Genomic DNA, 23,185 nt, shown 5'->3' with positions numbered 1-23,185 from the left:
TGTGTCAAAAGAAATGAAGACAAAAAGGATATATATGTGGAGCTCTTTAGAAGTTTTCTATCCTCATTTGTATCGTAATTGAATGAGAAATTTTGTTTCAAACTTTTTCAGCAATAAAATTTTTGGACAATCATTGTTTTGTGTATATTTATGTACATTTCATTCTTTATTCTTATTCATTGGAGATTTCATGATGAATTTTAAGAAATAAGACTAAATTGGGATTTTTTCAACCTCCGGCCAGAAAATTCATAATAAGAGTGTTCAGAATTAAAAGAGGTCACTCAAAAGGCCCTATGAGATTCCTTTTCTCCTTCATTTGACCCCAAAATAAAATCAGTCACATTGATTGATAAATTGTAAATTGGGACAATCTTTGCTTGGAAAAATCCCCATTGGTTTAATCCGATTCAATCACATCTAAGTGAAAGCAAAAATGTGCATTATTCTTGTTTGTTTTGAAAATTTGGAATGATACTTTGAGCATTTGTTTCACTACCTATACAGATTTTTATCACTTGCCCTCCCATTTGAGCCTATGAAAGAATAATTTCGTTTCAAATAAGAGCCCTAATGATCACCACCCTATATTGGAAAATTTTCAAATATCAAATAGGGGAATGGATTTTCAATAACCGTTTTGCTACTTTGGTTGTCATGAAGTGTAAGAATGATGCTTTGGCCGTCGTTTCTACAACCTAAACACTGATCACCCCTTGCATCCTCATTTGAGCCTGTAACAGCCCCACTTTCCCCTAAGGCGAACCAAAGGGGTTAGCGGACTGCCTGCCCAGCTCTCGCCAGGACTACGGATCAGATTAGAGCTATCCGCTTCAATCCGGAACTTACAAACTCGCGTAAACAAATCAAAATAGAAAAACAACCCAAGATAAAATGAAATGAAATCCGGAGCCGGCCATGAATAGTAACCGACCCGTCAGAACCCAACCGAAATAGCTAACAAACATTTACATCTGAACTTTAGCGTTTACAAATCAAAATGACATACAAAAGCTTTCAAAAGATAATACATATACACGGTTTGCCAAATCAAAAGAGAAACGCCCCAAAAGTACACTTAGGGTTTTAATACATGAGCTATATAAAAGATATGTTCAACTAGCTCAAGTCGGCAACCGATTATCAAATCCAGTCCAAAAGTATTTATTTTTCCTGTAAGGAAAACAAAAGGAACAGAACGGGGTGAGCTTGCGCTCAATGAGGTACCAAACAGATAGCAATAAAATCATGGCAGTTCACTTTTAGCAAATCAAATCAAGTACACATGCCAGATGTAAAGCAAAAGAACCAATGATTCAAATCAGAAGGATACGGGTGGCTCTCAGGAGCCAAATTTCCAGTGCAGTACTTGATCTAAACCGGTTGACTCTCCGTCAACGCATATAGAACCAACGCGTCCGTAGACCCCTCTTTACACCGAATTCCGTCCACCAAACACCCCTTTACCGGGCCCGCTCACCGTAACCGAACAGAAATGGTAATACTCGAGTATACCCGGAATCAAGGGTCTCAATACCCAAAATCCCCGAACAGACTACCGTGGTTCGTTATCTAATCGTCCAGGCCCTTGCCGGCCCGACTCGAATAACTTAGCCACAGGATTGAGCTCATAGGTCATAGAAATTTCGAACAGATGCAGACACAGATAACAGATTCAGATACAGATACAGAATAGCAGATTCAGATAGCAGATTCAGATAGGCACTCAAAATTGGCATATGGACAGACAAGAGAACGAGTGTGATAAAGTACACCCTCGTCTCAAACAAATTAAACAAATTACAGAGCAGAAATCAAGTTAAACAGCAATGGAGGGGAGTGGTACACTCACCGGCTCAACTTCAAAAGTTTTCACTTCAGATTGGCCTTAATCGCCAAGAAACCCTAAAATAACCAAAATAAACCAATTGAAGGTTTTACTTCCAGAATCGAGTAAACAGAATGCACATGTGAGGCTCGACTACACGTCGTACGCCTTGCCAAATAAATACTAGTGCAAGAATGCAAAAACACGATTCCCTTGGAAACGAAAAGGTAGCATGAAGACCTAGGCGCAAACAACCCAAAAGCCCTTTCATTTCTACCAAAAGGCAAATCCAACTTAAAAGAACCAAACGGCCTAGAAAAATCGGGCAGCACTTCCCCTAAATTTCTTACTTTTCCAGCCATTAAGGCTTCATTCTATTCTCAAATCAGTCCCAACATCTCACACAAAATTCATCTCATTTCCCAAAAGCCGTACAGGGCTCAAAGTGGTACAAGTACAAAAGTTAGCTAGGAAACAACCAAAATGAAAGCAAGCCCTAAGAGAGACTCGACGACGAGTCATAAAACAATGCTGAACACAACCCCAATAGGGTCTCATATGCATAAATAAGCATGATAGCAAACCAGAAATTAGAAATAGCATTAGTCTTGGCCCCAAATAGAAAAACTGTTTTGCCCTTATTTTGCGGTAATGGCGTCAAATTCACTACGATTATCGGATGGGGGTGTAAGACCCACCGTTTCGAAGCCAAGAAACAGAGCTACAACAATGTAGAAGGTCCCTCAATCCAGTTCCTAACACAACTAGGTCAAATATGCAAAATACTATACCAGAATTCCCAAAACAGGTTTGCAAATCACACAAAACTGTAATTACTATAACTCAGTCTATACAAGTCCAAATGCCGAAATTCCAAAGGAATAAGTTAGCTAAGACATCCAGCTACATTTCATCAGAAGACACCAACTTCAAAATCCAAACCAATTCCAGTCAAAATAGGCAATTACTATCGCAGTTCCGCACATTCTGTTCACCAAAAACAGCAACAGTAAAAACGGCATAACTCTCTCTATACTACTCCAAATGCCCTGAAATTTTGTAGGCACTTCATACTTACCAATACCTACAACTTTCATGTTTTGAGCATAGTCCAATTCGGCCTCTATCTATGACCTAAAATTTCGGACAGAATAGGGGTTCATGAACCCTAACTTCTCACATTTCATTCCAAATCCAAAATTGATTGCATTTAACCACAATTCACACTCACTAGAGTCATTTCCAACCATTACAATTCATCATACAAGCCCCCAACATCAAGATCATATTAAACCAGAAAAATTCCCAAGAAAATAAAAACTTCACCAAAACAAGCCAAATCAAGAGATAAATCACATTTTCAAACACTCAAGCCACTTCTAAGCATCATATAACCATTATTAGAGGTAGTAGGGTGTTCAAGCAACACTTACCAAGAAATCAAGAGAGAGAGGGATTGTGGACACCTTTGCTCTTCAAACAAACTTCACTACAACCCTTACTAGCACTAGAAGGTAAGGTTTTATGGAGTAGAAACTAGTTTAAGTAATTTTCTTGGAAGATTTGAGCTATATGGAGGCTAGAATTTGGAAGAGTTTTCCTTCTTTTGAGCTTCAAGGTGGCCGGCCAAGAGGGAAGGGAGAAGAGTGAATTTTTTTGTAATTTTTGAGATATTTAACTCAAGTAGTAAAAGTCAAAAAATTGTCAAAAGGTGAATAGTGTTTCTTAAGTCACAACCAACCATATTGTGACACTTGTCACACTCATTAATGCATTCTTATCTTTCTTTTTCCCTCTCACATCAATCACTTCACACATTCTACTTATCTCTTAACACCCGATAAATTTCACACAGTATCCGAAACTTAACCTTATTGGCCGAATTTTTCCGAACTTTTCGCACTAGTGGGTCCCACGTCCAAAAGATATTCTTAATTTTCTAAAAACTATCCAGGACGAGAAAACTCATCTTAAAACTATAATTACTCATAAAATCCACTAAGAAAATATTTCTAAACTAGAAAATGCAGAAAACATGCAATTAAAGGGAACTAAACCCTAAGAAAATAATTAGGGTTTTACGGGTTCTCACACTCTCCCCCCCTTAAAAGAATTTCGTCCTCGAAATTCCTTATCAGCGGAATCCATCAAATCTAAGGTACCCAACGGATCGTACCTTCTGCGTCCTCAGACGAGTCAGGGACCTGATGCTGCTCTAGAGAATATACTCGAGCTGGTGCCTTCGATCCCGTCCCTTCTCCTTTCGTCTGTCCAGGGTTGTTCTTGGCGGGTTGCTGAGAATTGGGCTTGGTCGGTGGCAGAATCCCTCTCCGCTCGCGCAGGCGAGCTGGACAGTTAGCAATCCGATGTTCAGCGCTTCCACAGCGCAAGCATTTTCCTTCTTTCTTCCAGCAATTTGTTTCCGTATGACTTGGCCCTCCGCAATATCCACAGGGACCACGAGTAGCAGAGACCAGTCCTCCCTGAGGGACATCACGCGACACCCCTGGTTGCCGTACTTCCCCGTTTCCCTTGCGAACTTTAGAGATTGTACTATTATCTGCTTGTTCTGAGCTGCTCCCCGGAAAATCCCTTTTTCTTGCTTGGAAGTTTCTAACTTGTAACGCTGCAGTTTCAACGCGCTGGGCTTTTTCCACCGCATCACTAAAGGCATTAAGTTGGGCTACCGCCAGATCTTTTTGAATTTCTACGTTCAAGCCTTGGATAAAACGCCTTATTCGCCGCTGCTCGGTCATGATGAGTTCGGGCGCAAATTTGGATAGGCGGGTGAATTGACTCTCATATTCCGCCACAGTCTGAGCCCCTTGCCGGAGCCGGATAAACTCGTCCTCCTTCCTCTCCTGGACTAGAGGAGGGAAAAACTTTGCATTAAATTCTCGGATGAAGTTCACCCAAGTCCTAGGCGTCTGCTCCCGCTCCCATTTCTGTCTAATTACATTCCACCAGGAACGGGCAGCTCCCTCCAGTTGGAACACGGCAAAAGTGACCTGTCTTTCGTCAGGGTAGTGTAGGGCCGCGAATATATCAACCATTTTCTCAAGCCATCTTTCGGCAACGTCTGGGTCAGGTCCCCCAACGAACTTTGGCGGAGCGAACTTCTGGAATCGTTCGAGAGCTCTGTCTTCGCTCTCGATATGGTTACCAGGGTTTCCAGGATTAGGGTTTGGGTTTTGGCCCTGTTGTTGTACTACTTGTGCTAGTAGGTTTGTCATTTGCTGCATAGCGGCAGCTATCTGCACATTGGGGTCTATTTGGGGTTCAGGATTGGGTCCAGTAGAGGTTTCCCCCGTTTCCCTAACCGGCGTGGGTTGTCTAGTTCCGCGCCCACGTCCCCGACCACTTCGTGTTCCTTCCATAAGTTTCACTTGGTCTAGGCAAGAATGCTAAACCAAAGCAGTATCAAAGCATGTAAGTAATACGCAAAACTTTCACATTAACACACATTTATACATTGCAAACATGATCACAACATATATATACAAGTCGGTCAAAATTAAGCCACACACATATATACAGCCAGTTAAGTCAGGTACAAACATAAACGATCCACCGAGGAATGGCCTTTCTAGTTCACCAAATCCTTTCTAACCTAGGCCCTCATATCTTTCGTATCCGGGCGCAAGAATCCCATCTAAGATAATTCACAACTCGAGCCGGCCGGTCCCAAGAGTAAACCATCCTTATTAAAGATTCCTACCCGACATACATACCTAGCTTCCTCGAGTCCTATGATAATGATTCGTACACTTATCACATGCCCGGTTCATAACTTACGCTCACACGAGCACTTAGACATATTCATGAAATTAGGACCACAACACCACTTGGCCCAGTCTCACTCCACGCAGAGACCACGCGAAGTGGCTCTGATACCACTTGTAACAGCCCCACTTTCCCCTAAGGCGAACCAAAGGGGTTAGCGGACTGCCTGCCCAGCTCTCGCCAGGACTACGGATCAGATTAGAGCTATCCGCTTCAATCCGGAACTTACAAACTCGCGTAAACAAATCAAAATAGAAAAACAACCCAAGATAAAATGAAATGAAATCCGGAGCCGGCCATGAATAGTAACCGACCCGTCAGAACCCAACCGAAATAGCTAACAAACATTTACATCTGAACTTTAGCGTTTACAAATCAAAATGACATACAAAAGCTTTCAAAAGATAATACATATACACGGTTTGCCAAATCAAAAGAGAAACGCCCCAAAAGTACACTTAGGGTTTTAATACATGAGCTATATAAAAGATATGTTCAACTAGCTCAAGTCGGCAACCGATTATCAAATCCAGTCCAAAAGTATTTATTTTTCCTGTAAGGAAAACAAAAGGAACAGAACGGGGTGAGCTTGCGCTCAATGAGGTACCAAACAGATAGCAATAAAATCATGGCAGTTCACTTTTAGCAAATCAAATCAAGTACACATGCCAGATGTAAAGCAAAAGAACCAATGATTCAAATCAGAAGGATACGGGTGGCTCTCAGGAGCCAAATTTCCAGTGCAGTACTTGATCTAAACCGGTTGACTCTCCGTCAACGCATATAGAACCAACGCGTCCGTAGACCCCTCTTTACACCGAATTCCGTCCACCAAACACCCCTTTACCGGGCCCGCTCACCGTAACCGAACAGAAATGGTAATACTCGAGTATACCCGGAATCAAGGGTCTCAATACCCAAAAATCCCCGAACAGACTACCGTGGTTCGTTATCTAATCGTCCAGGCCCTTGCCGGCCCGACTCGAATAACTTAGCCACAGGATTGAGCTCATAGGTCATAGAAATCCGAACAGATGCAGACACAGATAACAGATTCAGATACAGATACAGAATAGCAGATTCAGATAGCAGATTCAGACGGCAGATTCAGATAGGCACTCAAAATTGGCATATGGACAGACAAGAGAACGAGTGTGATAAAGTACACCCTCGTCTCAAACAAATTAAACAAATTACAGAGCAGAAATCAAGTTAAACAGCAATGGAGGGGAGTGGTACACTCACCGGCTCAACTTCAAAAGTTTTCACTTCAGATTGGCCTTAATCGCCAAGAAACCCTAAAATAACCAAAATAAACCAATTGAAGGTTTTACTTCCAGAATCGAGTAAACAGAATGCACATGTGAGGCTCGACTACACGTCGTACGCCTTGCCAAATAAATACTAGTGCAAGAATGCAAAAACACGATTCCCTTGGAAACGAAAAGGTAGCATGAAGACCTAGGCGCAAACAACCCAAAAGCCCTTTCATTTCTACCAAAAGGCAAATCCAACTTAAAAGAACCAAACGGCCTAGAAAAATCGGGCAGCACTTCCCCTAAATTTCTTACTTTTCCAGCCATTAAGGCTTCATTCTATCCTCAAATCAGTCCCAACATCTCACACAAAATTCATCTCATTTCCCAAAAGCCGTACAGGGCTCAAAGTGGTACAAGTACAAAAGTTAGCTAGGAAACAACCAAAATGAAAGCAAGCCCTAAGAGAGACTCGACGACGAGTCATAAAACAATGCTGAACACAACCCCAATAGGGTCTCATATGCATAAATAAGCATGATAGCAAACCAGAAATTAGAAATAGCATTAGTCTTGGCCCCAAATAGAAAACTGTTTTGCCCTTATTTTGCGGTAATGGCGTCAAATTCACTACGATTATCGGATGGGGGTATAAGACCCACCGTTTCGAAGCCAAGAAACAGAGCTACAACAATGTAGAAGGTCACTCAATCCAGTTCCTAACACAACTAGGTCAAATATGCAAAATACTATACCAGAATTCCCAAAACAGGTTTGCAAATCACACAAAACTGTAATTACTATAACTCAGTCTATACAAGTCCAAATGCCGAAATTCCAAAGGAATAAGTTAGCTAAGACATCCAGCTACATTTCATCAGAAGACACCAACTTCAAAATCCAAACCAATTCCAGTCAAAATAGGCAATTACTATCGCAGTTCCGCACATTCTGTTCACCAAAAACAGCAACAGTAAAAACGGCATAACTCTCTCTATACTACTCCAAATGCCCTGAAATTTTGTAGGCACTTCATACTTACCAATACCTACAACTTTCATGTTTTGAGCATAGTCCAATTCGGCCTCTATCTATGACCTAAAATTTCGGACAGAATAGGGGTTCATGAACCCTAACTTCTCACATTTCATTCCAAATCCAAAATTGATTGCATTTAACCACAATTCACACTCACTAGAGTCATTTCCAACCATTACAATTCATCATACAAGCCCCCAACATCAAGATCATATTAAACCAGAAAAATTCCCAAGAAAATAAAAACTTCACCAAAACAAGCCAAATCAAGAGATAAATCACATTTTCAAACACTCAAGCCACTTCTAAGCATCATATAACCATTATTAGAGGTAGTAGGGTGTTCAAGCAACACTTACCAAGAAATCAAGAGAGAGAGGGATTGTGGACACCTTTGCTCTTCAAACAAACTTCACTACAACCCTAGCACTAGAAGGTAAGGTTTTATGGAGTAGAAACTAGTTTAAGTAATTTTCTTGGAAGATTTGAGCTATATGGAGGCTAGAATTTGGAAGAGTTTTCCTTCTTTTGAGCTTCAAGGTGGCCGGCCAAGAGGGAAGGGAGAAGAGTGAATTTTTTTTGTAATTTTTGAGATATTTAACTCAAGTAGTAAAAGTCAAAAAATTGTCAAAAGGTGAATAGTGTTTCTTAAGTCACAACCAACCATATTGTGACACTTGTCACACTCATTAATGCATTCTTATCTTTCTTTTTCCCTCTCACATCAATCACTTCACACATTCTACTTATCTCTTAACACCCGATAAATTTCACACAGTATCCGAAACTTAACCTTATTGGCCGAATTTTTCCGAACTTTTCGCACTAGTGGGTCCCACGTCCAAAAGATATTCTTAATTTTCTAAAAACTATCCAGGACGAGAAAACTCATCTTAAAACTATAATTACTCATAAAATCCACTAAGAAAATATTTCTAAACTAGAAAATGCAGAAAACATGCAATTAAAGGGAACTAAACCCTAAGAAAATAATTAGGGTTTTACGGGTTCTCACAGAGCCAAAATTACTGGTTCTTTTCAAAGCACTTATGATCGCCCCCACACTGGGGAAGAAGATTGGAGAATTTTCCAAAAGAGAGAGAAAAGCCAAAATGCTAAGGCTAAAAGAGAGAGAACCGCAAATTGGAAATTTGATTCCACTTGGGTTCCAATGTTGAAAAAAGAAAAGGAAGAATTTCATCTGGTGGATCGTCTATGCAAGGGTCTTCCTCAGTCAATTAATTCAGATACATGCCAAAAATTTCCCATTAATGAAAATTTCTTTTCAGAGTTAATGTAGGGAACGGAATTAAAGTCAGGCCCTCTTCTTTTCCGATCAAGCATTCTATCCCTAGTTATCCTTTTTGAGCCTTCAGAATAAAATATTTCGTTTGGCAACCCCTGAGAATCGCAAACCCCACACTGGGGGCGAGTTTGAGTTGAAAAGAAAATTTCAAAAGGTGAAAGGTGAAAAGCCACAAAATCAAAAACAAAAGAAGAAAAGAGAACCTCAGTCCACAAATAAACTGGGGCAAATTTCAAAAATGGCCGAAGGCCAAAAAAAATCAAAAAGAAAGAAAATGAAAGAGAAAAAGCCTCAATTGAGCAAAAACTGAGGCAAATTCTGATTTTACCCTAAAATAGGGTTGGCGCAACAATGCGATCTCAGATTCTTCAAACCAGTTCTGAAATCTGTTTTCAAGCCTTAACTTTTCTAAGCACCCCACCTGACCCCATTACAAAGCCGAAAGTCCTGACTTCTGTTCTTTGCACTGGCTTTGTCAAGGAAATCTCTGATGTCGAAAATTTTAGCTGTATTTCTGAATTGATTAGGTGTGAGGTTGACACTGCTCTTCATGTGAAACCCCGCGAGGTTATTTTTGAAAAGGGGGAAAAAGAAGAGAAAAACGAGCGAAATGAATGCAAAAAAAAAAAAGAGAGATTTGATGCCGAAAGACCCTGTTGAGTGATGACAAAAAGTCAAACAAAATCCAAGATCTTGGAGTCCAAATTGAGGGTAATTTTGAGAAAAACGCGATCTTCGGTGCAATGTCCTTGAAAATTATTTCTTTCTTTAGCTATCGTTTTCAAGCCAAATTACAAGCTGATAAAGTCCATCGTTGACTTATTCCTTCATGACAATCCAAAGTGACGACTATGCTCGTAAGAAATCCATCAATCATTTGTGATCATAAGGGAACAACCAGTTTTTTCATGTTTTAGCTATCGTTTCCATCCGTGTTATTGCAAGCCTATAAAGCTCGTATGTGGACTACGTTTTCTTAAGAAATAAGGATGATAAACTCTTTGCTTTCACCAAGATGTGGTATAGAAGGGGTTACATACCATCTGAGCACATGAATAAGACAAATCTTGACCTCCCATTTCCAAATCAGAAATAACGCCATTACCCAAAGCTTCGATGCTAAGGTAAGGAAGAAATCCTTTGTAATTTGGTATTATTTTGAGAAATTCATCATGAAATTTTTTTTTCTTATAGTGTTCGCATAAATGGAAAGTCATCCAAACCAATTGTTTGCAATCAAATGGGCCCAAACTGGGGCAAAATTTTTATTTGCAAAATTTCGCAAAATAAGCCCACACAGGGGCAAACATTTTTTGTAATCCAATTGAGGATTTCGTCCAAGAATCAAATAATGTATTTTTCAAGTCAATCCCGCTGCTTTTTTCCTGGAATTTAAGTGCATGTCATACTTTGATGAACCCCTTGTACAGGTATTCATGATTCAAAATGACGAAAGGCATCCAGTAAGGCGGAAGGCCGATACTGCAAAGAGAAGCAAGAAGAAGGAGGAAAAATGGACACTACACTTGGGGCAAATTATTTTTTTAAAATTTTTGAAAAAAGGGAAAAAAGAAGGGAAAAAGAAAAAAAGAGAAAAAACCAAAAATCAAATCAAAAAGTCAAAAATCAAGTTCAAATTCTTGTTTCTTGAAAAATCAAATTTGATTTCTTGTGGGCGAAGCTCCAATGCACGCCGCGCATCATTCTGTTCCCCCCTTCTCTTGACATTCCAAATCAAGTTGGGCCTGGACTTGGTGCCGGATCTGGGCCTGGGTGCCGCCAACATCACTTTATCACGTTGGGCCTGGATTTAATGCCGCCAACATCTCAAACATCCCGTTGGGCCTGGATTTTGTGCCGCCAACTTCCCAAACATCACGTTGGGGGCCTGGATTTGGTGCCGCCAACATCACTTTATCACGTTGGGCCTGGATTTAATGCCGCCAACATCTCAAACATCCCGTTGGGCCTGGATTTTGTGCCGCCAACTTCCAAACATCACGTTGGGCCTGGACTTGGTGCCGCCAACATCACTTTATCACGTTGGGCTTGGTGTTCGTGCCACCAACTTCACTTTATCACGTTGGGCCTGGACTTGGTGCCGCCAACACCACTTTATCACGTTGGGCCTGGATTTCGTGCCGCCAACCTCACAAACATCAAGTTGGGCCTGGATTTCGTGCCGCCAACATTCCAAAAATCACGTTGGGCCTGGATTTCGTGCCGCCAACTTCACAACATCCCGCGGGTCTATCCCAATTTTAAATTTCTGTCCGGGTCTATCCCGTGGGTCTATCCCAATTTTAAATTTCTGTTCGGGTCTATCCCGTGGGTCTATCCCAATTTTAAATTACTGTTCGGGTCAGTCCCGTCTTATTTTTCATGATTCTGGTCAGTCCCGTATTAGACTTCCTGTTCGTTGGAATCTGTTGCAGCCCAATAACACAGGTAAGTATTTGGTGTCTACTTCTTTGTCTCAAGTTTTTTCAAAACTCGGACAAAGAGGGGCAAACTGTAGACACCAAATTTTTGGTGTAATTTCATTTTTAGTTTTTTATTTATCGTGTTCATTTTTAGTTTTTAGTTTCCAGTTTTATTTTTATTTTTAAGTTTTATCATAGAATTTGTTAAAAAAAAAAAGCATTCAAAAAATAGGTTTTTAGTTTTCTTGGAAAAATGAAAAAAAAGAGGAAAAAGGGAAAAAGGAAAAATTGTTCACCAAAATATGTTTATTTCTTTAAATTCAATCTTTGGGCACTTTAGTTATTTTTATTAAGTTATTTTGAGAGAAAGAAAATGATGAAAAGAGAAAAATTGAAAATTAAAAAATGGCCATTTTTGTTTAGTGTTTTGTTTAAAAATTATTTTTGTTTTGTTATAATTATTATTACATGGTTTGTGTAATTTTGTTATTATTTATTTTATCATTTCTGTAATTATCAAGTTGTATTAGTTTTCTTTTATAAAAAATAAAAAAAAAGAGAAACACGCGACAGCAAGCTGCGTAAATACGCAGCTTGCAAGAGAGGACCTGGGCAGTCCCTTGGGCTGCAATATTAGTAGAGTTTGCTGAGGGTTTTAGAGTTGAGAGCTACATATAAAAAGAAAGCAGCAAGGCAGCCGCAAGGGGAAGATTAGAGAAGGGAGCTATCGGGCATGGAGAAAAAACAGAAAAATAGACGGCTGAAACAATGAAAACAGGAGAGGACGCGGCTAAGGAAAAATCAGAAGGCGAAGCAAGGGAATGAAAAAGAAAAACAGGGGAAGGTTTCGGCGAGGCTGGGTTGAATGAAAAAGAGGGAAAAGAAAGGAGTTTGGGGGTTTCGGTGGGGGACCAAAAAGAGTTGAGGGCCGCGAGGTTCGAGAGCTTGGCCGAATGGACGAAGGAGCTTCAGCTACAAGAAAGAGAGGCCTGAAAATCTGAGAAGAGAAACAGAGGAGCAAAACTACGAAAAACAGAGGGAGGAAATGGTAACGGATGAAGAGGTCCTGGGCTGAGGGAAATAGGAGAGGCTTATGGCTAAAAAACAGAGAAGGCCATGAGAGAAAAGGAGAAAAAGAATGAAAGCAGAGGAAAGAAACGGGCGACGGAAGGAGGACTCTCGGCACCACCGCCCTTGTCATTTCAGTCGACTTCAGCCGTGGGACGGCGAGCTCCATCTTTGAAGCCTTCAATCTGGCACCACCTCCATCCATCATCATCAGTCCACCATGACCACGCCGACAGCCGCCAATCACCCAAAATCAAACCCTTCGACGCTTGGGTCAACAGAACCGCCGCTGCTCATCGCCGCTCGCCACCATACCACCGGAACTTCCAATCACCACCTGCAAAATCTTCACCATGGGAGATTACTGTAAGTCATCCTTTCCCCTTACATTTTCAGTTTCTATCAGAACATGCTTTCCGTGAGTTATTATTTCAATTTTCACGCGGACTGTTCATAGATTTTAGAATACGTGTGCGTTATGTATTTGATTGGACTGGAATTGTCTTTTTATTCTTGATTGTTCATGCTGGAAATTTTTGGGATCGATTATGGCTTCAATCGAGTAGAGCATCAATGACTTTTTTTACACCCGCCAGTCGTTTGATAAAATGTCCAACCGAATATTATGTTTGGAAGATGACTTGTCTGCGTCTTTGTGAGGAAGATAGATAAGTCGGCAAGTTTGATTCCTTGCGTTTGAGAAACCTTGATTGTGCTTATTTCTCTTTTTGTACGAACTCAAATCAATGTTAGGAGAGGGACTTTTTGTTTTGTATTGAGTTTTGGAATGGCTTCGACTGCAATGAAGAACGGAAATGGCTTCTGAGCATCGCGAGGAAGACGAAACTGGGTTGGAAAATATTTATGAATTCGCAGTTTGACCCCTGACCTTTGGTGAAATTATATTAAAGCCTGTGTAACTTCCAGATCTCGTTCAATTAAGTCATGATTGAGACATAAGTTGACCCCTGGACTTTGCTTTTCTTTAATTCGACCCCAAAACCTTCATAAGTCCTTCAATTAGGTCCTTAATTTTGTTGAGTTTGAACCTCTCACATTTTTCCTTATTCTGCTATGGCCCAAAACTTGGAATGATCTAACTTGTTTTGCTTTTTTTTGGTTTTAATTCACTCTTACATGTTTTATGTGACTTTCTTGGGTAGATTATTTATGGGTTTTAGAGTACAATTAGATCTTAATAATTTTTGGCTAGTTTAATTTTTCGATGGGTTTTGTAAGAAAATAAAGATTGGGTCAAGAATTATGTTTGTTTGGGTCTAACAAATGGGTTTTGATTGCTTTTGCTTGGATTTTGATACAGCATTGGATAGCCAAAGCCCTTGCATTATTCGGTTGGGCTGAAGGGTTAAAGCCCATCAGTCTTGTTGGATCATTCTTGGGGTCAGAATAGTAGACTAGTCCATCTGTTTTGCTTGGGTTTTGATTGGGCTAAGAGGGTTTTGGCCCAAGTAAATAAATAGAATGGCCCAATCGTTTGGTCCATTAGGAGACCAGAAAACGTTTTTGTAAACCAGCCCCTGAATTTCTCCTTAGCTGTATTGTGGCCCTGGACATTTTCAACTTCTTTCAATTCGGTCCTTAAATTAATTGCAAATAGGTCCCTAAACTTTATTTTTCTTTAATTTTGACCTCTAAATTTTATCAATCTTTGCAATCAGGTCCTTTCTTCTCTTGACTTCTTAAATGTGAATTGTCGACATGATTTAATTGATTCAAATTCATGCTTATTTTTATCCTTTGTGATTATTTGCCAAATAAATTGGTACCTTGACCTTTTTATTGTTTTGAAGATAATATCTCATTTACTCGATTTCCGTTGCAAGGGAGGTAACTTCTATATTCTTGAGTTTATTTTTTCCTACGTGCTCCTACGTGTTATGTGAATATGCATGTCTACTTTGCTTTCTTTGCCTTTCTTTAATTCTTTTCATTTTTTCTACTTACTTTTGCTTTTTATTTAAGTTATTCATTATGGGGTATGTGTACACCTTTTGGCTTGTAATAGTTAGGGATTTAATTATTTTATTCTTTTCCCCCCTTTTAGATTGTAGTAGGGTCTCCCTAATGTAATAGATAGGGCTTGGAGGAGCATTCAATGAAGACCTACCGAAGTCATGTGCCTAGCTAGCAAATGTAATAGTTAGGGCTTTAATTGTCTTATGTGTCTTGCATGCTTAGTTACTACGTGTTAATTTGCTTTGTTAGGGCCTTGCATCTAGTCGAGCATGCTAAATGTTATGTGCTATGTGTTTATAAGTGTTTGGCATGTCTACTCGCTTTCTATAGCATGAATGAATGTGATGGACGAACGTCACCGCACTAGTCCAATGCTAGTTGTGGTTCATTATTTCATTAGGAATTCATAGAAAGGGCTAGTCCAACGCTAGACCCAATAGAATTTTTCCTTTGTTTTTCACTAATGCATTATTTGCCTGTTCACTACATATCACGCATTTTCCTTAGTTTTATCATTTGGCATGATCCTCGACCCTCCTTCTCCCCTCATTTTAGGTTTTGCATCCCATACTAGCTATAGGGTTCATTTTGCTTGAGTGTCCCCTTCTGATAAGGGAAACGAGCGAGTGTGGCTACCCGATAGCCTTAGCACGCTAGTTTTGCCTTCTAATCAAAGGGTAAATCAAAGTCGAAAAGTTAGGAGTCAACCCCCGTACCCGACTTGTTGCATTCCTCTAGGATCATGCTTTCATTTTTTATCACCTACATACTCTTTTAATCACATTTTTTCACATTTCTCAAACCATACCTTTTTACTACATGTTACCTATCACTTGCTTATTTTCACTTCACAAATGAAATTCCACTTTACCTTCTATTTCTATTATTCTATTTTCATACACTTGCACACGGAAATACTTGAACTTTATACCATTTCACACGAGCACCTTTATACAATTTCACACAAGCACTTGCACTTACACTTCTTTCATACACCTTCACACTTGCGCACTTGAATCTCATTTGCATTAACCGACCTCTATGAGGTTTTCCTTTGTTGGCCGCCACAATTCATGTGGTTTGGGACCAAAAGCCTCACGAGAGACATCGTAGCATCTAGGATTGCATTTTCTTTTCGTTTTGCATTCATATAGTCATATCCAACGTGCGAACATACATCGGGTAGAAAACTAGGAAAGGTAAGGTTAAGTCGCGCAACTAGCCTTGGCTAGGTCAAAGGGGTGCCTTGGATTCTATCCTTGCCTTCCCCTTTGTCAAACGTGACTCCCGAACCTTTTCCTTTGGCTTACGTAGACTAGGAGTCGTTTTAAAAAGGGTTTATTACTACTTGACTTTAAAACTCATTTTTGGGTGACTTGGTACACCCTAAACCATTACCAAGTGGCGACTCCAAACTTTTCATTTCAATACCCTTTTTAAAACTATTTTTTGGCCAAATCGTGCCTTTTCAAAGTCCCATGGCCTTTACTTTTATTTTGCACACGTTCACACCACACTTCACACATCACATCACTCACATCATCATCACACTACGATCGAAAAGTGGGGCGCGACATTTTCCTCCCCCTAATGTCGGGATAGATCACTCATCAATAGATCATTCATCAATAGTTCACATAAATTTCTTTTGGAGCCATGTATAATATAAAGGGGGTATGTATAAATACTTGTCGACATTCAAATATTCTCACTTTTGCCAAATCATATATTCATTGGGATCAGTAAACTTCTGGTTTACTGCATGTGATGATTATAAATCAAATGAGAATAAAGATAACTATATCGATAACCATTACACCCTCGAATGATTAATATGATATAATCAACTTTCATCTGACTTGATTTTTATTATTATCTCATTCAGTGTCTCAATTTGATATCCATCTCGACGGATATCTTTAATAAATTTCTTCGAGTGTTGGGAGAGAGTAGTGCATTATTTACGACAATTTTGGTTCCTTCAGGAAAAATAGAGTGACTCTTCCAGAGCCCTCAATTAATTTTGCACTACCACTGATGGTATTAAATTTGTCTCTCCCATCTCCAAAGAAGAAAAATATCTTTTATTTGTCAATATAGTGTGCGCAGAAGCACTATTAACGAGACAAATGTTATCATCACCATTATTTGATCCCAAACATTTGGCATCCATTTCTTCTTCAGGAAGAAAATAAATGAAACTAAATATTGATAAAAGATACGAGAATAGACATATGCAAAGTAAATTGATAAAACTAACAACATATCAAACAACATACCAAAGTAATGGACAATCCTGCAAAACTAACAATATATCAAACATCTAGACAAATATTAAATATATGATCATTTTGCATCTTCAGGATGCTCAAAGAAATCGGCAATATCCAGGTGTGTCATGTCAGCATCATCATCATCATAAGCATTCTTTTGGTCGATAAAATTTGTCTCGACATCTTTGTCCTTCTTTTTCAATGATGCTTGATAGAGGTCAACAAGATGTTCAGCCGTACGACAGGTACGGGACCAGTGACCTTCCATACCACATCGGTAGCATTTTTCTTCATAAACTTTCTTTTCTCCTTCTTTCGGATCGTAGTTATTTTCTCCTTTTTGGGAAATATTTTGTTGCTTGCCACGGCTATAATCTTCACGAGGCACAAATCTACTACGATCACGTCCACGGCCACGGCCACGTCCACGGCTTCTTCCACGGCCACCTCTACGGCCACGTCCACGACCTCGACCAGAATTTTGAAATTGAGTCCCATTCGCTTCAGGGAATGGACTTGCACCAGTTGGTCGGGACTTATGATTTTTCAGCAATAATTCATTATTTTGTTCAGCCAACAGAAGACATGCAATAAGTTCAGAATATTTTTTAAATCCTCTCTCTCTATATTGCTGCTGCAGGAGCATATTAGAGACATGAAAAGTAGAGAATGTTTTCTCTAACATGTTTTCATCAGTGACTTTTTCGCCACACAATGATAATTGAGAAGTAATTCTGAACATGGCTGAATTATATTCGTTGACAGATTTGAAATCTTGTAGTCGTAAGTGGAGCCAATCATATCGGGCCTTTGGAAGAACGACCAACTTCAGGTGATCGTATCTTTCTTTCAAATCTTGCCAAAGGACAAGAGGATCTTTGACAGTAAGATACTCTACTTTTAGTCCTTCATCTAAATGACGACGAAGGAAAATCATGGCCTTAGCACGGTCTTGGTTTGAGGCATCATTCTCATCAACAATAGTATTACCAAGGCCCATTGCCTCAAGATGAATTTCAACATCCAATACCCACGATAAATAATTTTTTCCAGAAATATCAAGAGGTACGAACTCTTGTTTTGTGAGATTAGCCATAAGACTATGCAATAGATTCGTAGGAAAGAATATTACCTTGATAAGTAGCCAAAAGTTGTTCGGGCAAAATCTTGACACGTTTCGTGCTTCACTTTTGCTTCGTGCCTTTCCTTCACTCAAAGTAGAGACTCGTGCTGATAACGTGTTGTGAAACTAATAAAATAAACTCCCAAAGTAGGGATTGAAATAGTAGAGTGAGAGATAGAATATTATTATATTTACTGATCAAAGTACTTCCAGGTTTCAATGTTACAAATGAAGTAGGATTCACCCCTATATATAGGTGATCCAAGATAGAAGGTACATGAACCCTATTAAGTACTAATACATGAATTTAGTACTTCAAGTACATCCATAAATGGATTCATCTAATGTACCAATGAATCTAGGGAGAATACATGTGACTATCATCTAGAGAATATCAACGGACATCCACAACTTATCATTATTTCATAACATAAACCAACGATTTTGAAAATTTTCTATTTGTTCTAAAACTTCTTTCATTGATGATATATTCCTAAATGGTATCTTAGGAATACAACAAAATAGGTGAAGTTTTTCTCTTGGAGTTCTTATTTCATTTTTGAAAAATAATGAGTTAATACATTTAAAACTCTTATTCCTTTCGTGGCATCTCCTCTAGCATTCCATAATATTATCAAGCAAATATTGTTGGCTATCATCTAATGCTATGTTTGTTTAAAATGGTTTAAATTTGATATTAGTTCCTTTGATGTATTTGAGAAGTGAGATTTGACCAAACATCAAGTTCGTGCCTTCCATCCAAAATTATAACAAATAAAGTTAGCAACTTTTCTAAATAGATAATATGCTATACTATTATTTTTACCTATTATATGCTCAAATGTTACCTAATAACTATTTCCTATTATTGTATTTACAAAATTCTGCCATTTTTTACTATTTATTTTTTCTCATTAGTTTTATTATAGATCGCAATTGGTTCTAATTAGCAATAGTTTATTTATAAATAATTTGAAAGTACTATAGAATTTTTATTATAGAATTTTATTTAGAAATAGTTTTATTATAGAATTTTACTATAGTTTCACAATTGGTTCTAATTAGAAATAGTTTATTTATAAATAATTTAAAAAATATTTAAAACATTAATTACTCCTAAGATTTCATAATCTAGACTAGCTAATCTAGATTCTTTACATTTTCCAGATACATATTTATAAATTTTTTCTTCACTTTTACTACTATATTTCTTAAGTTTGGCTAATAATGTGGTTCACCAACTTAATTCACTAGCATCTGTTTCTATTACTACATAATTACTTTCTAAAGGTAAATTTAGTTCTAGTACATCTTTAAGTATTTCTTTTTTCTTTTTAACTAACACTATATCCTCTTTATTAAAGTATTTTTGTCCTCCTATCTAAGTTTTACAATACAATGGTACTATAGTTTTACTCAAGTCTTTTGTATACATTCTAGCATAATTTAATATTGCTAAAAGGCATGTAATTGTGTGGTTTCTTTTATTTTATCTGGAAATTCTAATATCTTTTATTACTATATGATCCTCAACTTTTATTTTTCCCTTTCCAATTTTCATCTCTAAAAACTATATATTTTCTTTTTACTAATAATTAATCCATTTTTCAAAAATTCATTAAATATTATATATAAATGTTCATAATGTTTGTCTAAATTTTTACTAAAAACTACAACATCATCAATATATACTAAGTCAAAAATTTATATTTATTAAATATCCCATCCATCTTTCTTTCAAAAATAGATGGTGCATATTTTTATTTCGAATGGTAAAACTATGTGAGAGCACAAACAAAATTGACATAAAATTTTGTGTCTTATTTAAAATTTAGTGTACGTTACATTTTCCTTTGTTGTCATTGATTCATTTATATGTTCAACAGCTCCTTTTAATTAACAAATAAATAGGTATACCTTAGGAAATTGCATCACCTACCCTATAAAATACTAGTACAAGTTAGAATGAAGGATTTATTGTAGGGAATAGCATGATAAATTTTTAAAAAATAACAATAATAAAAAAAATAAACATCCAACCCTCTGAACCTACGTAAACCGTAGCCGTTGCATCCACCCCAGGTTGTCTCCAGCAAGCTCGCCGATGGCAGCAATGGCTGCCCAACCTTCTGGTGAAGGTGGGCAACTGTCAGTATCTCCCACCTTTCGGGTAAAGTCCTTCTCTGCGCTGTTTTCATCCCAGCAGCGAACTCCTATGGCAGCGGCGGTGTCAACCCATAGAGGTGAACCAGCGGTTTCCTTTGCACGCGATGTAATTGAGACAGTTGCACAGCCTTTCTGCTTTACTCTGGTCAGTAAGTTCTCTCGCAATAGACCTCGCATGGAGGATATCAAGAGGTTCTTCCTTTCGCTTGACTTGAAGGGTTCCTTTTCCATTGGGTTGCTGGACAGCCGACATGTGTTGATCAGGCTCCATATTGAGGAGGATTTTCTGCGGGTTTGGACAAGAGCTGTGTGGTATATCGCCGACAATACCATGCGAGTGTTCAAGTGGACGCCTTCCTTTCATGTTGACAAGGAGTCTTCGCTGGCTTCTGTGTGGTTTAGCCTCCCTAAGTTGCCTGTGCATTTGTTTGACAAGTAGTGTTTGTTCCAGATTGTGTCATGTTTGGGAAGACCTTTGTTCATTGATGCTGCGACAGTCGCGCTATCTCACCCGAGTGTGGCTCGGGTTTGTGTGAAGATTGACCTCCTGAAGGAACTCCCTCCTCGTGTGTGGCTCCAGCTAGGGGAGGATCACGGTTTCTGGCAGCCTCTCCAACCGGAGTCCATGCCAAAATATTGCGTCCATTGCTATCGCCAGGGTCATAATCAATTGGAATGTCACGTTAAAAACCCTGAGTTGCGTCCGAATGTGGTGCATGTGGAGAAGAAGCTTCCGCCTGGGGAGAATAACGGTTCACCAAGGGTCGACAACATGGTGGAGCTTGACGGTGTTGTAGCTGCTGAAGGTTCGTACGGTGATGGGGAAGTGTGGGAGACAGGTGGGCAGCATGCTGAGGAGGAAATTGACGTGGGCATGCATGAAGAGGGTGCTGGGGAAGCAGGGCAGGTTCAAGAGGTAGGGGAGGAGGCTGGCCATGGGCAGGACGTCATAGAAGCAGCTGTCGAGTTTGTGGAGCACGCGGTTGTTGCGGCTGCGGACAGGATCATTGTGGGGCTTACGGAGCGGATGGCGATCGAAGCTGCGCCCGTGGAGGGGGAAGGGAGGGACGCGCCACCAGGGGTTGGCGACCACGCTGTATTGGGTGAGGAAGAGGCGGCTGGGGTGTTGGCGACCTTGGAGTCCATCACTTGTGCCGGTGGCCTGTCGTCGTGGGGTACCGAAGAGCAGCATGGTGAGGGGGAGGAAACGTGTAATGCGGCTATGACATTGAATTTAGACCAGGTTGCCATCCTTGAACAAAGCGTAAGAAAGGCGAAAGGGCGGGGGATACGGGCCACGGCCCCATCGGACAGAGAGCTAAGGTCGGTATCCAAGAAATCTCAAAATTCTTTTCATATTTTATCCCATGATTAACGCGTGTTTCTGGAATATTCGGGGGATTTCAAAGCCCCCAAACCTTAGAAGACTTAAGAATCTTGTTCATATGCATAGGCTAGCGGTTGTGGGAATTTGTGAGCCCAAATTATCTAGGCATAACGCTGACTCGATTTGAATACGTTTGAACTTTGATTACGTAGTATGTAATTTGTCTGGGGAATTGTGGGTGTTTTTCAGTTCTCCGTTTGTTAGCCAGGTGGTTGGGGATTCGGATTAGCATTTTTCTATTCGATGGGGGCATCCCCAGTTTCCTACTCCTAAACTAGTGTCTTTTGTTCATACCAAGTGTCAGATGGCTGAGCGACAGCAACTCTGGGAGGGTTTGTTACAGGATAAGCCCGGGCAAGGTCCATGGTATGTTGTGGGGGATTTTAATCTCGTTCTCTCAAGTAGTGAAAAGAAAGGAGGGAGGCAGTTTCGGCCAGCGGAGGGTCTTGTACTTTCCTGTTTTATGAGTAATGGGGGGTGTTCGATGTCGATTTCTCTAGCAGTAGTTTCACTTGGTGTAATAACAGAATCGGTCGGGTGCACATCTGGAAACAGTTGGATAGAGTGTTACTTAAGATGGAGTGCCTGAATTTCTCCTTGTCAGTCTCTGTGTCTCATTTAGTGCGCGCTCCGTCTGACCATGCTCAGCTTCTCATCTCGTTCGCGCCTAGAGTTGCTGTTAGGAGTCGATCGTTCCGATTTGGACGTGGTCATGACAGCTTGGCAATTGGAGGTGTCTGGGTCCCCGTTCTCTGTGGTATGGGGAAAGTTGAGGAATGTCTCCCCGGCTCTTCATATCTGGAACAAGCAGGTATTTGGGGATGTGTTTGAGAATGTTAAGAAGGGGGAAGAGGTGGTAGCGGCGGTAGAGTTGCGTGCACAGGCTGATTTATCAGTTGAAGCCCAATTGGAGCTCCAGCGGGCTCAGGCTAACTTGAAGAGGCTGCTAGCAGTTGAAGAGCAGTTTTGGAGTCAGAAGACCAGGCTTAAGTGGCTACAACACAATGATCGTAATTCAAGCTACTTTCATTTGGTAGTCAAGCAACGCCATTTTCAGTCCACAAGATTCGGGATTCTGAGAGGGATTGGGTGATGGACGATGAAGGGATCGGGAGGGAAGCTTTAAGGTATTTTAGTAATTTGTTCTTGGCTGACCCTGTGTCCAAATTTTAACTTCTGCATGTTATCCCTAACCTTGGGGACGATATCTATAACACGAGATTGGAGGAGGTCCCCTCCTTGGAGGAGGTGAAGGCAGTGATCTTTGATATGGATGGAGATAGTGCTGCTGGGCCAGACGGCTTTACAGGAAAATTTTTTACGACGGCCTGGGAGGTGGTGGCTCACGATGTCTACAGGGCAATTTTGAGTTTCTTCTGTAGTGCTGAACTACCTCGGTTCATTACGGCTACATCTATTGTTCTTTTACCCAAGGTCATGAATCATAAGGATTTTACTCAATTTCGACCTGTTAGTATGAGTAACTTTTTGAATAAAGTCCTTTCTCGAATTTTGGTGGGGAGGTTGTCTGGTGTGTTGCCTCGGATCATTTCTCCT

At 39.8% G+C, this 23,185-nt stretch overlaps 2 protein-coding genes across 2 annotated transcripts; one reads left to right on the top strand and one right to left on the bottom strand.

Moving 5' to 3' along the window:
- Positions 1-17,025: 17,025 nt before the first annotated feature.
- Positions 17,026-17,952, bottom strand: LOC113759870. Its single transcript, XM_027302450.1, has one exon. The coding sequence runs from the start codon at positions 17,950-17,952 to the stop codon at positions 17,026-17,028; it is 927 nt and encodes a 308-aa protein (XP_027158251.1).
- A 2,227-nt stretch (positions 17,953-20,179) lies between these two features.
- Positions 20,180-22,721, top strand: LOC113759869. The gene is made up of 4 exons (XM_027302449.1): positions 20,180-20,632; positions 20,693-21,505; positions 21,927-22,076; positions 22,251-22,721. The coding sequence occupies exons 1-4, from the start codon at positions 20,180-20,182 to the stop codon at positions 22,719-22,721; spliced, it is 1,887 nt and encodes a 628-aa protein (XP_027158250.1).
- The last annotated feature ends 464 nt before the right edge of the window (positions 22,722-23,185 follow it).

The sequence above is a fragment of the Coffea eugenioides genome, chromosome 2 (assembly GCF_003713205.1).
Source record: "Coffea eugenioides isolate CCC68of chromosome 2, Ceug_1.0, whole genome shotgun sequence".
Lineage (NCBI taxonomy): Eukaryota > Viridiplantae > Streptophyta > Magnoliopsida > Gentianales > Rubiaceae > Coffea > Coffea eugenioides.
This window is presented reverse-complemented; position numbering and strand designations above follow the sequence as displayed.

Coding starts and splice junctions, on each gene's coding strand:
- LOC113759869 (XM_027302449.1), top strand. CDS start 20,180: ATGGCAGCAATGGCTGCCCAACCTTCTGGTGAAGGTGGGCAACTGTCA. Junction 21,506..21,926: donor TTGCCATCCTTGAACAAAGC/GTAAGAAAGGCG, acceptor GTTCATACCAAG/TGTCAGATGGCTGAGCGACA. Junction 22,077..22,250: donor TTCGGCCAGCGGAGGGTCTT/GTACTTTCCTGT, acceptor TGTCTCATTTAG/TGCGCGCTCCGTCTGACCAT.
- LOC113759870 (XM_027302450.1), bottom strand. CDS start 17,952: ATGGGCCTTGGTAATACTATTGTTGATGAGAATGATGCCTCAAACCAA.